The following is a 16,424-nucleotide window of genomic DNA, read 5'->3' as shown; positions in this document are numbered from 1 at the left end:
CCCCACTTCACCAAACGGCTATTGGAAAAAGATCTCAGCAAAAGCGCCCCTACTATAGGGAGCCCGTTGGGTATTGCACCGCCGACCCGAGGAGGAGCAGCCCAGATGATGAAGCATGACACCTGAAAGGGTGTGTGAAGGCATTAAAATCCAATATATGGACTCCCAACTTTGAACCCTCAAGGTCAAGTTGGCACTGTTTCCCTGACTCTGATATCTAATCATTGAGGAACAGCATAACCTTTACTTCTGATACATACCTGAGTGACATATCAGCAAATCACTGCATGACCCCTACCAGCTCGAAGGCAGGATGCACTATACCCATGCGTGGGTCTATCTGCCTGAGTGGATGTATCCCTGTGGTATCTAAGTTTGCACTTAGATATCACGAGTGCGTAGGGAAGCCAGGACGAGTACTTGGACTGGACACTCGTGATTACGAGATCCCCAGCTACATGATGGCTTCACTGTACCCCAAGGTGTTTGGTACCAAACACCTCATCTTGATAAATCCACACCCCTCCCCGCCACACAGCTCCTCCTGTGTGCCCTGAGCCCGCTGCCGCAGCTCGCACAGGTTCATGCCCCGCATATTCTTAACCGCTTGCATTCTGCTCTGTTATTTTGTTTTGCACTGTATTTATCACTGTTGTCTTTGCCCGTTTTTTAAAATTACATTAGCGCAGTTGTCTTTTCCCTCTGTGCCCTCTATTTTGCCTTCGGTAACCCCCGCCCCCTCCGTTTTTCCCACTGCTGTGGCGCACCCCCCCGCTCTCCCATACGCCACCCCGCTCCCGCCTCCCAGCTGCTCCTCTCTCCCACTTCCCCTCATATGGAGCCGCGCAGCTGGCGCGCCTAAGGCAAGCCCGTCTGGGCCCGTCCGCACCTGGACCGCTCCCAGCACCAGGACCCCAGGCCCCCACGAACGCCACGACACCCGCCTCCGTTACGACTCCAGTACCCTCCACGCACTCAACGCCGGACGATCATGCACCTGCTGCCTGGCCGCCCCGAAGCGCACCCAAGAACCCTTCTCCTGCCGTAACTGCAGCTTCACCAGTTCCCGGAACACCTACCCACCTACCAAAGAACCCAACCACCTCAGATGCATCCCCCTCAACACCCGCTCCGCATGCAAACACGCCGTTGAACTCTGGGACCTACTGACTGACGGAGACCTGGCTGAACCCCTCGTCGGCACCCAACATCGCCATAGCCATCCCAGAAAGCTACAAGATCACCCGCAAAGACCGCACCAACGGAGTAGGAGGAGGAATCGCCATCGTTCACAGGAACACTCTGAAAGTCTCAACAAACACCGACGACACCCTCAGCATCGCCGAACACTTGCACTTCCAGATGCACACCGACCCCCAACACCACCCTCAGAGGAACCCTCGTCTACAGATCCCCGGACCCAAACGACAGTTCAGCGACAACATCGCCAATTCGTCAGCACACACGCTTTCGCCTCAACGGACCTGAAAGTCCACCTCGAGAACAATGACTCCAACTCTTCCACCCTTCCTTCGAGACAGCAACCTTCACGGAGAGCTGGAAGCATGCCGAGATCAACGCCTTACTCAAGAAGCCCAAGGCTGACCCCAAGGACCTCAAGAACTTCCGACCCATCTCCCTGCTCCCGTTCCCGGCGAAGGTCATCGTGAAGGCCGCCAACAAACAACTGACCAGCTTCCTCAAAGAGAACAGCACCGAAACCACCCTCATTGCCGCCACCGACAACATCAGGACCCTGCTAGACAATGGGGAAACCGTGGCCCTCATCCTCCTGGACCTGTCAGTTGCCTTTGACACGTTCTGCCACCGCACACTACGAACACGCCTCCACGACGCCGGGATCCAAGAGAAGACTCTGGACTGGAGCACCTCCTTACTCTCCGGCAGGACACAGAGCGTCCACCTCCTCCCCTTCTGCTCCGAAGCCACCGAGATCATCTGCGGCGTACCCAGGGCTAATCCCTCAGCCCAACGCTATCCAACATCTACATGGCACCGCTCGCCCACGTCGCTCGTCTGTATGACCTCAACATCATCTCTTACGCCAATGACACCCAGCTGATCCTCTCCCTCACCAAGGACCCCCACACCGCCAAAACCAACCTCCATGAAGGAATGAAGGCCATCGTCGACTGGATGAGAAACAATACTCATACTGAAACTGAACTCAGACAAGGCAAAGGTCCTCATCGTCGGATCCACCCCTTCGGCCTGGGATGACTCTTGGTGGCTGACCGCACTAGGAACAGCGCCAACACCCATCGACCATGCACGCCACCTATGGGTCATCCTCGACTCCACCCTCTCCATGACGAAGCTGGTTAATGCTGTCTCTTCCTCCTGTTCAACACCCTCCACATACTCCGCAGGATCTACAAGTGGATCCCCACCGAAATGAGAAGGACGGTCACCCAGGCCCTCGTCAGCAGGAGACTGGACTATGGAAACGCCCTCTATGCAGGAGCTCCGGCCAAACTCCTGGAACGGCTCCAACACATCCAGAACGTCTCCGCGTGCCTGATCCTCGACATCCCTCGCCGCAGCCACATTACACCCCACCTGAGAGTCCTGCACTGGTTCCCCGTCAACTAGAGGGTAACCTTCAAATTCCTCCTCCACGCGCACAAAGCCCTCCATGACACCGGCCCAGCGTACCTCAACAGCCGTCTCAGCTTCTACACCCCCACCCGCCAGCTCCGCTCCGCCGACCACGCCCTCACCACCGTCCCCTGCTTCCGTAGAGTGACCACTGGCACCAGATCATTCTCCCACTTCACCGCCAAGACATGGAACACCCTCCCCACCCATCTACAGCTGACCCAAAACATTCTGACCTTCAGAAGACTCCTCAAGACCTGGCTCTTCGAACAGTAGCGGCACCCCCACCCCTCAGCGCCTTGAGACCCTCACGGGTATGTAGCGCGCATTACAAATGAAAATGATTGATTGATTATAAATGCACGCAGATGGCACCTTAGAGGTGCCCCATAAAACCTACCGACTACTAGTGTGTTGACTCTCGACCAGCCAGCCACCAAAGACAGGTTTCTGACACACTCGGAGGTTGGGAACAGAGCCTGCTCTGGGCAGAGGTGCTCGCACCTCCTCCAAGCAGGATGGACATTTCAGGGCAGGAAGCTTCAAAGGTCCTGCCGCCTTTGTTATGCGAATCTGGGCCTCTCCAGATAGTACAGGTGCCCCCCCACCCCCATCCTTACCGCACTTTTTGGCGGCAAGCCAGACAGGAAAATTAGTTAGATTAGGCCTAAGTGCCCATATTCAGCCAGCACCACTCCTAGCGCAGGCCAGCCGATGTGGACCCCACTTTTCAGAATTGTTCATGTTGTTTTGGACTAAATTATCCTTCTAGGGTCAGGGTTATGCCCACTTCCCACAGGAAGGTTTTCAGGGGGCACCTCGAAGGTGCCCTGTGGGTGGATTTCTTATTAAATACAAGACTGGCATCAGTGTGGGTTTACTAAGGCGAGATGTTTGGTGCCAAACATCTGGGGGTACAATGAAGCCATCATTGAGCTGGGACCTCGTATTCATGAGTGTCCAGCCCATTTACTCGGTATGGCTTCCCTGTGCACTTGTCGTCTCCAAGGATACGTATAGTGCACCGTGCCTTAGGGCTGTAAGGCCTGTTGTAGGGGTGACTTACCTACACACATGCAGTGCTGTGTAGGCATGTGTGCCATGCTGACTCCTCTTTTTACTCTTCACCAAGAGACGCAGGCTGCAATGGCAGGATGGCACAATTCGTGCTGCAGCCCTTTGAACCCTCTTTAGTTCCGATGCCATACGTACCAGGGGGTACCATTTACTACGGACTTACATGGAGTCGAATGTGGTGCTAATTGTGGAACAATGGTACAGTTAGGGAAAGAACACTGGTACCGAGGGCCTGGTTAGCAGGAACCAGTACACTTACAGTCAAAGTTGCATCAGATACCAGGCAAAAAGTGGGGGTATTGATGTCAAAAAGGGGCACTTTCCTACACGTTACCTCCTCTCCTCGGGTGTTCACCAAGGTGATGGGGGTGGTTGGATCTCATCTGTGGAGATCAGTGGTGCCAGTATTCCCCTATCTTGAGGACTGGATGTTGTAGGCGGGCTCGCCCCCGGCTGTCGTCTCCCACCTCCAAACTATGGAGGACCTTCTTCATTTGCTGGGGTTCACTATCAATGTTCCAAAGTCACACCTGACTCCCTCTCAGATGCTCCCTTTTATCTGGAGCTGTTCTGGACACAGTGCAGTTTCGGGTCTATTCTCTCGAATGGCAAGTCCAGGATATTCAGGCTATGCTACCGATGTTTCAGCCTCTATCCTGGATTTTGGTGAGACCGACTCTGAGGCTGCTGCGCCTCTTGGCTTCCTACATCCTGCTGGTGACGCATGGCCGTTGGCATTTGCGGGCCCTGGTGTTCCAGAGGGCGCAGCATTAAGCGAATATCTCCAAAATGGTCTAGATCTTGGGGGGGGGGGGGGACTGTAAAAGATCTGCAGAGGTGATTAATGAACAGAAGTGTCACTCCTGGGATGGAGTGGCCATCTGGGAGAGGTGGAAATCGGAAGCCTCTGGTATCAGGTGCAATCCGGATTCCACATCAACCGGTTGGAGTTACGGGGACCCCACTGGCTCCAAAAGCCTCTCTACCGCACATCAAGGGAAGGCTAGTCTGTGTGTTCATAGACAACGTAAAATACCCCTCACACACCAAAAGGACCCTTGGTGTCATGCTTCATCATCTACGGGATGCGGCGTGCTGCGACCTGCGACTACGCGGGAGCACTTGTTCACTGACTGTGTGGTGTGTGTGAGAGTTTTTGTTTTTGTTTTATGTGCGTGAGTGGTGAGGTTATCGACGAGTGATGTTTAAAAAGTGCCTGGCTCGTGGGGTAAACACAAAAGAAATTTTAATGGGCCCCCGGGCTGGCGCTATTAAAAGGGGTGAATAAATGGAGGTGTGAAATGCAGGACAATGTGCATCACCTCCTGTGTGTGTGTGTCAACATGTTTCGGAGTGTGGAACTCCTTCTTCAGGACGGGGTACACAAATCCCCACCTTACTCACGTTTCTCTACTTTCAAAATGTGTTATTTACAAAAGTGAGATATGGTGCAGGTTATGCAAACGTACCTACAATTTCGCTTTTATTAGTCGCTATTCAGCTGACCTGCAGAAGATGGGGATACAATTTTTTTTTGTGGTAGTCCACTTTTCTGCTTCCAGAGATAGTGACCTGTGGGAAAAAATCAATATGTGCGGGCCTCGATCTCTAGACATGATGTCATTCTATGTGTGAAATCGTGCCTGGCGTGAAAAAAGGAATAATGACAAGACACACAAATACTTAACATAAAGCACACACTCTATAAAACTATCACACTTTCAAGGGTTAACTTGGTTGTGCATCAATTCGGCTTCTCACAGTTGTTATAAAATTTAAGGTTTTGTAGTTAGTGCAGAGAAAGTTATGAAAGGCATACTGTTATGGGTTAATTTTCAAAGCCTCATATGCCTCATGAGCCTCAGGAACGTAGGGGTCTTCGTGCTGGTTCGCTACCTGAGGGTAATACAGAGTATCAATGTTTGCAAGTACTTACATTGTCTGTGGCTTCTCAACCTGGTTCCCATTGTTTTATACTCACGATGCCTCAGAGAAAATCCCTCTTGACTGCCCCGTACGCGGCTCCGCTGCGAGTGTCGATCTGCCGGTCAGATCTCGTTTTTATACTGATCCTGATTGCCAATTATCCCTCTAATTGCTAAATTAGTCCTTTCCAAATGCCCATGTTCGGATTATCCGGTGTAGTAGTTTGTCGCATCTGTGCAGACTGATCGGGTTGGTCTGCCCATGCGCATTGGTTTAACGCTGCTCCGCGCCTGCGCTTCACCGGTATTCTGCTGGGCCCGTGCTGGGAGGGATAATGTGTCTCTGCGCTTGTGCGCTAGCGAGACACGTGTTTTCAGCGTTACTGGTGCTTATTGTCGGGGATGACTGAAGCGCTCATCCCTACAGTTCTGTTAGCGGTACGGATGCGCTGACTTATAAAGTTTGCAATATAAGGGTGTGCATAAGCCTGTGCCGTATAGCAACTAGAGCCAATCTACAGTTCTCTGATGAACCATGATCTGTATCACGGAGTCCTTGGCTTTCTACTGGGTATATGAGAAACGGCCTTTTGCCAAGTATTAGTTAGGGAATTTCAAAATCATGTGAACCTGTATCAGAGTGAAATGGTGGAAAGCTTTGGTTGCCGGTAAGTCACATTTTCTTCTCTAATGCCTGTGCTCTCACCTCTGATTACACCACAGAATGTCAAATACAGTATTGTAACCTGCACCCGACATCCGCAGCACTAGGCATCCATACATCTCTTAGCATTATTACTGTGTCAACTGTCATATAAGGAGTGTACCTTTTCATTTCAGGTTAGTGAAAAGTTTGCCCGTTATATCGATGAGCAGATACAGAAGAGCCGCACGGATTTGTCTAATGTGAAGACTCTGCGGCAGCTGCAGCAGTTTCTGGAGCCCATGCTGTTCCTCTCTGGATTGGAGTTGGCTAACACCTTTGAGCACTTTTACAGGTAACAGGAGTTGCTCTTCCCATGCAATCAGAAGAGCTGGTCCGCATTACATAGGTCTAGCGTTGAGTATTTGCGTTAGTTTAACTTTTGATGTCGGCTATTTAACCAGAAGTCATGCAGTAATTTTTTTTACCTTTATTGAGGACAAAAATCATTGGAGACACAATACACCGTGCAATTCCACAGCTCTCATCAGCAAAATACAGTTCAAGTCTGTCATTTAGTTACTGGTAAATTACATTTGCATCAACTCGGTAAACCAGGAATGTTAAAAGCACAGCTCCACTGTACCAAGGCCACCAGACCCCCAAGGAGAGCACACATGAAATAGCAACATCAGTGGGGATTCTACAAAAAGCGGGGGCGCTAATGGGTAGGGAGAGGGCAGTCACTGACCAGTGCCGGCGGCCACCGCGGACCCAGGGCCGGCGGGGAGTGTGGGAGAGGAAGCACCGCTGAGGTGGGATCGGGAAAGGAGATAGGCGACCAGGGGGCCCCAAATGTCAACAGGTCGAGATCTGGCAGGCATCAGGTCCCGGAACTCTGATAGGAGAGTCTGGCACGAGAGGCATCCTCCACCCAACTCTCGGCTTTAGGAGCCGACCGCCGACCCCAACACATGGCCACCCTGCGCCTAGCAAGGACCAGCAGCATCGAGATCAGACGTCGAGAAGCATCAGGGCAAGATTTAACGAAACCGAGAAGGCACCGGGGTGGATCACTGCAGCGCCGGTGATATCAGAAATGATGGAACATACCGCCCGCCAGAACTCAGAGACCTTAGGGCAAAGCCACGCTAAATGGGCAAAGTCCGCGTCAGGAGCAGCGCAGCACGCACAATTATCTCCAGGGATTAGCCCGAGCCGGTGGAGCTGCATTGGGGTGCAGTACAACCTTTTTAAAAGTACTTGAAATGGATCAGGCGGAGCCGGTAGTTCGTGACAGCTTTTTCGTTTGATTACAGCAGTAGAGCCAGTCAGACTCCAAGATAATAATACCAAGGTCCGCACTCCATGCCTCCCGTGCACGATCCGAGGAAATGGAGGTGGACACTAGGGAAAGGGCGTACAGTTTGGTGACCAACTTTTGTGGCGACTGGGAAGTGTAAATTAAGCCCAGAGCCGGAATGGTGGGCGGGGCTGAGAGAATGTGGGGTGCAGCTTCCGGCAAGTGGCGCGCAGCTGATAGAATAAAAGCGTGTCCTGCAGCCTCGAGGAGTCTGGGAGAGAGTAAAAGGAGTTGTCTGGGTAAAGATCCGCCACTGTCCTCAATCCCAACCGCGTCGCATGTTGGGACATGCTGGAAGGCTGAAGTGAGGGGAAATCTGGATGGTTTACAAGTGACATGGAGTTGGCAGAGAGCAGAGGGGCACCAGAAAGCCGACGCATGCCAGACCAGGCCCAACGTAGCATCACAACCGTGTCAACCTCGGCCCGAGGACGCACCGCGGGCGCGAACAAAGCAGTGGACAGGGGCCAAGGAGAAGCCACATCGGGTTTAACTACAACGTGGGGCTGATAGGGGTGGGGTGAATCCAACAATGCAGGAAACTGGCCTGGGCACATAAGGCATAGATCCTGAAATCCGGCCCGCCCATCCCTCCAGCAGACATGGGGAGAGTGAGGATATCGTAAGCCACCCTAGGTTGCTTACCCGCCAAAATCAGCGAGATGACTAGGGAGCGCAGTTTGCGAAAAAAATGAGAAGTGAAGGGGATGTTTAAGAAGAGATAAAGATATTTAGGAAGGACCACCATTTTGGCTATTGCGATTCGGCCCGCCAGAGCTAGCGGAAGTCGGCTCCACGATGGTATCTTGGATTCAAGCCAGTCTACCGCCCGCCCGAAGTTTGACCTCCACAGTTCGTCCAAACCCCTACTTAGCCAGATGCCTAAATAACGCATGGGGCCGGAAGCCCACACATACAGAAAATCAGGTGAGAATGGCACAGTGGCATCGTCCAGGGGGAATAGAACAGACTTGCTCCAGTTCACCTGGATGCCCGAAAGCCCGCCAAAACATATGATTTCCCGGACCAAGGGGCTGAGGTTTTCCTGAGGATGGCGGACAAATAGGGTAACATCATCCACTTACATTGAGACGAGTAGGGAGCGGGACGAGAATGCAATCCCCCTATGGGTATGGTGCTGCCGAAGCCTGGCGGCCAGGGGCTCAATCGCTTTGGCAAAAGGCATGGGCGAAAACGGGCACCCCTGGCGTGTGCCATGGGCAATACTAATGGGGTCGGAAATCTGACCATTAATGCGGAGACGTGCGATGGATTGGTGTAGAGGAGTTTAACCTTACGCAAAAAGATGTCGCTGAAACCCATGCTGGGTAGGATGTAAAATAAAAAGGGCCATTCCAGCGTATCGACCGCCTTAGTAGCGTCAAGTAGGGCAGCCACTGCCGGCAGTTTAGGATTGATTTGATGCAATACTGAGAAGATGGTGCGAAGGGTATGTGAGGTTGCCCTGCCACGAATGAAACCAGATTGATCGGGGAGGGCAGTGGTGGGCATGAGTAGGAGAAGACAGTAGGCGATCAATTAAGCGAAGATTTTTTAATCTATATTAATAAGGGAAAGGGGGCAGTAGGAGTCAAGACGGTCGGCGGGCTTGTCAGGTTTGAGGAGCAAGGTAATCATCGCCTCACGCAATGATGGCGGGAATAGACCGGAATCAAAAGACTCATTGTACATGGTCGCCAGGTGCAGTTCCAGGACATCCTCGAATGTTTTATAGAACGAGGCTGGCAGGCCATCCAGGCCAGGGGAGGCTATTGATGGCTGCCAGTATTTCATCCCTGGAAAAGGGTTTATCAAGGAATTTTTTATTTTTATTTCACAAGGTTTTTTATTGAGAGAGATTGGCATGATATGAACAGTACATACAAGAGCAGATAGAATTTCGCGGAATAAGTACAAATGAAATCGACAAGCGAAGAATAACATAAGAGGGGGGGAGAAAAACAAGAAAATAAAACATCCTATCAGTACAACACTAGAGGCTTATTGCATCAATCGAACTATATCAGATATACAGTACAGTAGGGTGTATTACGTCCAACCTGTAACACTTGAGAAGTTGACTGGGGAGGCAGAGTTTAGGCATTTCACGGGGGCTTGAAGAGATCAAAATGAGAGTCAAGCGAGGACCATAGTTTCCTATGTTGTGGACGCCAGGGGTTAGAAGCAAGGGTAATGTTATCGGCACCCCTGAGATTTGAAACCCAGTTGAGCCAGTGGGGGAAGGAGGCTTTGGCTGTGTTTTTCCAGTTGGTCGTTATGATTTTAACCGCCGCTGTCAGTAGGAGATCAAGTAGGGCTTTGTCATTTTCATCTAAAGTGACAGCTTTGGAGGAACCCATAACTATAGTAGGAAATTCTCTCGGGAGAGAAATGTGTAGTGTTTCGTTAATGAATTCAAAAATTCTGTCCCAGTAGGTGGTAACTCGGGGGCATTTAAATATTAGGTGTTCAAGGTCTCCTCCTGATTCCGAGCAGTTCCAGCAGGAGTCAGTATCCTTGATGTTGTGAAGGAAGAGTCTTCTAGGGGTCCAAAAGGCTTTGTGTAGGAGCCAGAATTTAGTTTGGGACAGGGTCGGACTAATTTTGTGTCTTGTGGTTGACTCCCAAATTTTGGCCCATTCGTTTTCCGAGGTGGGAGTGGAAGAGTACGATTCCCAGTAAGATTGTATTGCAGAGACCAGGTTAGATTTCTGTGGTCTTATCATTTTGTACATTCTGGATACCTGGTGTCCAAGTTTATCAAGGGTGGATAAAAGGCTAGGGAGTGAGGGGGAGGTGTCGCTCAAGTTTGCTTTTGCGAGAGCAACCTTAACTTGTAGGAAATAGTAGAAGTCAATGTTCTCGAGTTGGAATTTGTCCTGTAAATCTTTGAATGTAAGTGGATTTGAACCCTCATAAAGCTGGTGAGGGAAGTGTATACCCTTTCTGATCCAGGAAGGATTATACAGAGGTTTACCTTTGTATGTTAGTGTGCTGTTCTGCCATAGAGATTCCCATTTTGAGTTACGAAATTGGTAGGGTAGGGACTTGCTTATATGGAGGAGGGAGTTCTTTGTGTTCTTAAAGATGATCCCCGAATCGATGTTGGGGCGTATTTTAATGGTGAGGAGGGTGGAGGGGTCAAGACCCTCCATTAGAGATTTTTCCACATGTAGCCACACCGGCGTGTAATCTGCTTGCGGCGTAAGCCAAATCGCACCTTGCTTTGCCAGGAAGGCAGTCTGGTAAAGTCGAAAGTCAGCCAGCTTTACACCCCCCAAGGATTTATCAAGTCGTAGCTTTTTCATGCTAATTCTGGCTTTTTTCCCTTGCCAGAGGAAGGAGGAGATCATCTTATCTAGTTTAGAATGGAAGTCGTTAGAAAGTGTAAGGGGAAGCATTGAACTTAGATAATTGACCAGAGGGGAAATAATCATTTTTATAGACTCTAACCGGCCCCACCATGTGATGAACCGTGGTGACCAGCCATCCAGGATTTTTTTGATTTTCGCTAGAGTGGTCGATTCATTGTGTTTGAGTGTACTTAATATGTTATCAGTGAATTCTATGCCTAAATACTTTATGGAAAAACAACAAGTGATGGACTGAATGTGGATCAATGTCACACACTCCCCCAGTCAAAAGATCTGGGCCCAAATCCATCGTTTTTTTGCACTCCACACCACCCTGGGTTAGACAATGGCGATATGCAAATCAGCTCTGACCCTGTTGCCCCATGGGAACAGTCCAGTCCGAACTACAAAAGCCATGTCCTTCCCAGAACGGAATCAAGCATCCGAGGACCGGACCGGTTTCGAGGTAACACCTCTCTTCAGCCCGGCTAGCTTGACTCCAAGTGGTGTGGAGTGCCTGGGACCCACGTCTGGGCATCCCCAGCGCACTTAGGGCGGCAATTGCAAAAACAACAAGTGATGGACTGAATGTGGATCAATGTCACACACTCCCCCAGTCAAAAGATCTGGGCCCAAATCCATCGTTTTTTTGCACTCCACACCACCCTGGGTTAGACAATGGCGATATGCAAATCAGCTCTGACCCTGTTGCCCCATGGGAACAGTCCAGTCCGAACTACAAAAGCCATGTCCTTCCCAGAACGGAATCAAGCATCCGAGGACCGGACCGGTTTCGAGGTAACACCTCTCTTCAGCCCGGCTAGCTTGACTCCAAGTGGTGTGGAGTGCCTGGGACCCACGTCTGGGCATCCCCAGCGCACTTAGGGCGGCAATTGCAAAAACAACAAGTGATGGACTGAATGTGGATCAATGTCACACACTCCCCCAGTCAAAAGATCTGGGCCCAAATCCATCGTTTTTTTGCACTCCACACCACCCTGGGTTAGACAATGGCGATATGCAAATCAGCTCTGACCCTGTTGCCCCATGGGAACAGTCCAGTCCGAACTACAAAAGCCATGTCCTTCCCAGAACGGAATCAAGCATCCGAGGACCGGACCGGTTTCGAGGTAACACCTCTCTTCAGCCCGGCTAGCTTGACTCCAAGTGGTGTGGAGTGCCTGGGACCCACGTCTGGGCATCCCCAGCGCACTTAGGGCGGCAATTGCAAAAACAACAAGTGATGGACTGAATGTGGATCAATGTCACACACTCCCCCAGTCAAAAGATCTGGGCCCAAATCCATCGTTTTTTTGCACTCCACACCACCCTGGGTTAGACAATGGCGATATGCAAATCAGCTCTGACCCTGTTGCCCCATGGGAACAGTCCAGTCCGAACTACAAAAGCCATGTCCTTCCCAGAACGGAATCAAGCATCCGAGGACCGGACCGGTTTCGAGGTAACACCTCTCTTCAGCCCGGCTAGCTTGACTCCAAGTGGTGTGGAGTGCCTGGGACCCACGTCTGGGCATCCCCAGCGCACTTAGGGCGGCAATTGCAAAAACAACAAGTGATGGACTGAATGTGGATCAATGTCACACACTCCCCCAGTCAAAAGATCTGGGCCCAAATCCATCGTTTTTTTGCACTCCACACCACCCTGGGTTAGACAATGGCGATATGCAAATCAGCTCTGACCCTGTTGCCCCATGGGAACAGTCCAGTCCGAACTACAAAAGCCATGTCCTTCCCAGAACGGAATCAAGCATCCGAGGACCGGACCGGTTTCGAGGTAACACCTCTCTTCAGCCCGGCTAGCTTGACTCCAAGTGGTGTGGAGTGCCTGGGACCCACGTCTGGGCATCCCCAGCGCACTTAGGGCGGCAATTGCAAAAACAACAAGTGATGGACTGAATGTGGATCAATGTCACACACTCCCCCAGTCAAAAGATCTGGGCCCAAATCCATCGTTTTTTTGCACTCCACACCACCCTGGGTTAGACAATGGCGATATGCAAATCAGCTCTGACCCTGTTGCCCCATGGGAACAGTCCAGTCCGAACTACAAAAGCCATGTCCTTCCCAGAACGGAATCAAGCATCCGAGGACCGGACCGGTTTCGAGGTAACACCTCTCTTCAGCCCGGCTAGCTTGACTCCAAGTGGTGTGGAGTGCCTGGGACCCACGTCTGGGCATCCCCAGCGCACTTAGGGCGGCAATTGCAAAAACAACAAGTGATGGACTGAATGTGGATCAATGTCACACACTCCCCCAGTCAAAAGATCTGGGCCCAAATCCATCGTTTTTTTGCACTCCAAACCACCCTGGGTTAGACAATGGCGATATGCAAATCAGCTCTGACCCTGTTGCCCCATGGGAACAGTCCAGTCCGAACTACAAAAGCCATGTCCTTCCCAGAACGGAATCAAGCATCCGAGGACCGGACCGGTTTCGAGGTAACACCTCTCTTCAGCCCGGCTAGCTTGACTCCAAGTGGTGTGGAGTGCCTGGGACCCACGTCTGGGCATCCCCAGCGCACTTAGGGCGGCAATTGCAAAAACAACAAGTGATGGACTGAATGTGGATCAATGTCACACACTCCCCCAGTCAAAAGATCTGGGCCCAAATCCATCGTTTTTTTGCACTCCACACCACCCTGGGTTAGACAATGGCGATATGCAAATCAGCTCTGACCCTGTTGCCCCATGGGAACAGTCCAGTCCGAACTACAAAAGCCATGTCCTTCCCAGAACGGAATCAAGCATCCGAGGACCGGACCGGTTTCGAGGTAACACCTCTCTTCAGCCCGGCTAGCTTGACTCCAAGTGGTGTGGAGTGCCTGGGACCCACGTCTGGGCATCCCCAGCGCACTTAGGGCGGCAATTGCAAAAACAACAAGTGATGGACTGAATGTGGATCAATGTCACACACTCCCCCAGTCAAAAGATCTGGGCCCAAATCCATCGTTTTTTTGCACTCCACACCACCCTGGGTTAGACAATGGCGATATGCAAATCAGCTCTGACCCTGTTGCCCCATGGGAACAGTCCAGTCCGAACTACAAAAGCCATGTCCTTCCCAGAACGGAATCAAGCATCCGAGGACCGGACCGGTTTCGAGGTAACACCTCTCTTCAGCCCGGCTAGCTTGACTCCAAGTGGTGTGGAGTGCCTGGGACCCACGTCTGGGCATCCCCAGCGCACTTAGGGCGGCAATTGCAAAAACAACAAGTGATGGACTGAATGTGGATCAATGTCACACACTCCCCCAGTCAAAAGATCTGGGCCCAAATCCATCGTTTTTTTGCACTCCACACCACCCTGGGTTAGACAATGGCGATATGCAAATCAGCTCTGACCCTGTTGCCCCATGGGAACAGTCCAGTCCGAACTACAAAAGCCATGTCCTTCCCAGAACGGAATCAAGCATCCGAGGACCGGACCGATTTCGAGGTAACACCTCTCTTCAGCCCGGCTAGCTTGACTCCAAGTGGTGTGGAGTGCCTGGGACCCACGTCTGGGCATCCCCAGCGCACTTAGGGCGGCAATTGCAAAAACAACAAGTGATGGACTGAATGTGGATCAATGTCACACACTCCCCCAGTCAAAAGATCTGGGCCCAAATCCATCGTTTTTTTGCACTCCACACCACCCTGGGTTAGACAATGGCGATATGCAAATCAGCTCTGACCCTGTTGCCCCATGGGAACAGTCCAGTCCGAACTACAAAAGCCATGTCCTTCCCAGAACGGAATCAAGCATCCGAGGACCGGACCGGTTTCGAGGTAACACCTCTCTTCAGCCCGGCTAGCTTGACTCCAAGTGGTGTGGAGTGCCTGGGACCCACGTCTGGGCATCCCCAGCGCACTTAGGGCGGCAATTGCAAAAACAACAAGTGATGGACTGAATGTGGATCAATGTCACACACTCCCCCAGTCAAAAGATCTGGGCCCAAATCCATCGTTTTTTTGCACTCCACACCACCCTGGGTTAGACAATGGCGATATGCAAATCAGCTCTGACCCTGTTGCCCCATGGGAACAGTCCAGTCCGAACTACAAAAGCCATGTCCTTCCCAGAACGGAATCAAGCATCCGAGGACCGGACCGGTTTCGAGGTAACACCTCTCTTCAGCCCGGCTAGCTTGACTCCAAGTGGTGTGGAGTGCCTGGGACCCACGTCTGGGCATCCCCAGCGCACTTAGGGCGGCAATTGCAAAAACAACAAGTGATGGACTGAATGTGGATCAATGTCACACACTCCCCCAGTCAAAAGATCTGGGCCCAAATCCATCGTTTTTTTGCACTCCACACCACCCTGGGTTAGACAATGGCGATATGCAAATCAGCTCTGACCCTGTTGCCCCATGGGAACAGTCCAGTCCGAACTACAAAAGCCATGTCCTTCCCAGAACGGAATCAAGCATCCGAGGACCGGACCGGTTTCGAGGTAACACCTCTCTTCAGCCCGGCTAGCTTGACTCCAAGTGGTGTGGAGTGCCTGGGACCCACGTCTGGGCATCCCCAGCGCACTTAGGGCGGCAATTGCAAAAACAACAAGTGATGGACTGAATGTGGATCAATGTCACACACTCCCCCAGTCAAAAGATCTGGGCCCAAATCCATCGTTTTTTTGCACTCCACACCACCCTGGGTTAGACAATGGCGATATGCAAATCAGCTCTGACCCTGTTGCCCCATGGGAACAGTCCAGTCCGAACTACAAAAGCCATGTCCTTCCCAGAACGGAATCAAGCATCCGAGGACCGGACCGGTTTCGAGGTAACACCTCTCTTCAGCCCGGCTAGCTTGACTCCAAGTGGTGTGGAGTGCCTGGGACCCACGTCTGGGCATCCCCAGCGCACTTAGGGCGGCAATTGCAAAAACAACAAGTGATGGACTGAATGTGGATCAATGTCACACACTCCCCCAGTCAAAAGATCTGGGCCCAAATCCATCGTTTTTTTGCACTCCACACCACCCTGGGTTAGACAATGGCGATATGCAAATCAGCTCTGACCCTGTTGCCCCATGGGAACAGTCCAGTCCGAACTACAAAAGCCATGTCCTTCCCAGAACGGAATCAAGCATCCGAGGACCGGACCGGTTTCGAGGTAACACCTCTCTTCAGCCCGGCTAGCTTGACTCCAAGTGGTGTGGAGTGCCTGGGACCCACGTCTGGGCATCCCCAGCGCACTTAGGGCGGCAATTGCAAAAACAACAAGTGATGGACTGAATGTGGATCAATGTCACACACTCCCCCAGTCAAAAGATCTGGGCCCAAATCCATCGTTTTTTTGCACTCCACACCACCCTGGGTTAGACAATGGCGATATGCAAATCAGCTCTGACCCTGTTGCCCCATGGGAACAGTCCAGTCCGAACTACAAAAGCCATGTCCTTCCCAGAACGGAATCAAGCATCCGAGGACCGGACCGGTTTCG

The 16,424-nt window shown here is 51.7% G+C and overlaps 1 protein-coding gene across 1 annotated transcript in view; it reads left to right on the top strand.

Annotated features, from left to right (window-relative positions):
* LOC144762121 (cullin-9-like) overlaps window positions 1-16,424 on the top strand; it is a 343,786-nt gene that overhangs the window by 249,109 nt on the left and 78,253 nt on the right. Inside the window, exon 25 of the mRNA XM_078647249.1 lies at window positions 6,462-6,619. Within this exon, the coding sequence (XP_078503375.1) occupies window positions 6,462-6,619 (158 nt within the window). The remainder of the gene's footprint in view (window positions 1-6,461; window positions 6,620-16,424) is intronic.

The sequence above is a fragment of the Lissotriton helveticus genome, chromosome 6 (assembly GCF_964261635.1).
Source record: "Lissotriton helveticus chromosome 6, aLisHel1.1, whole genome shotgun sequence".
In the NCBI taxonomy this organism is placed as follows: domain Eukaryota; kingdom Metazoa; phylum Chordata; class Amphibia; order Caudata; family Salamandridae; genus Lissotriton; species Lissotriton helveticus.
Note: the sequence above shows the minus strand (reverse complement) of the source record. Positions and strands in the feature narration are given on the sequence as shown.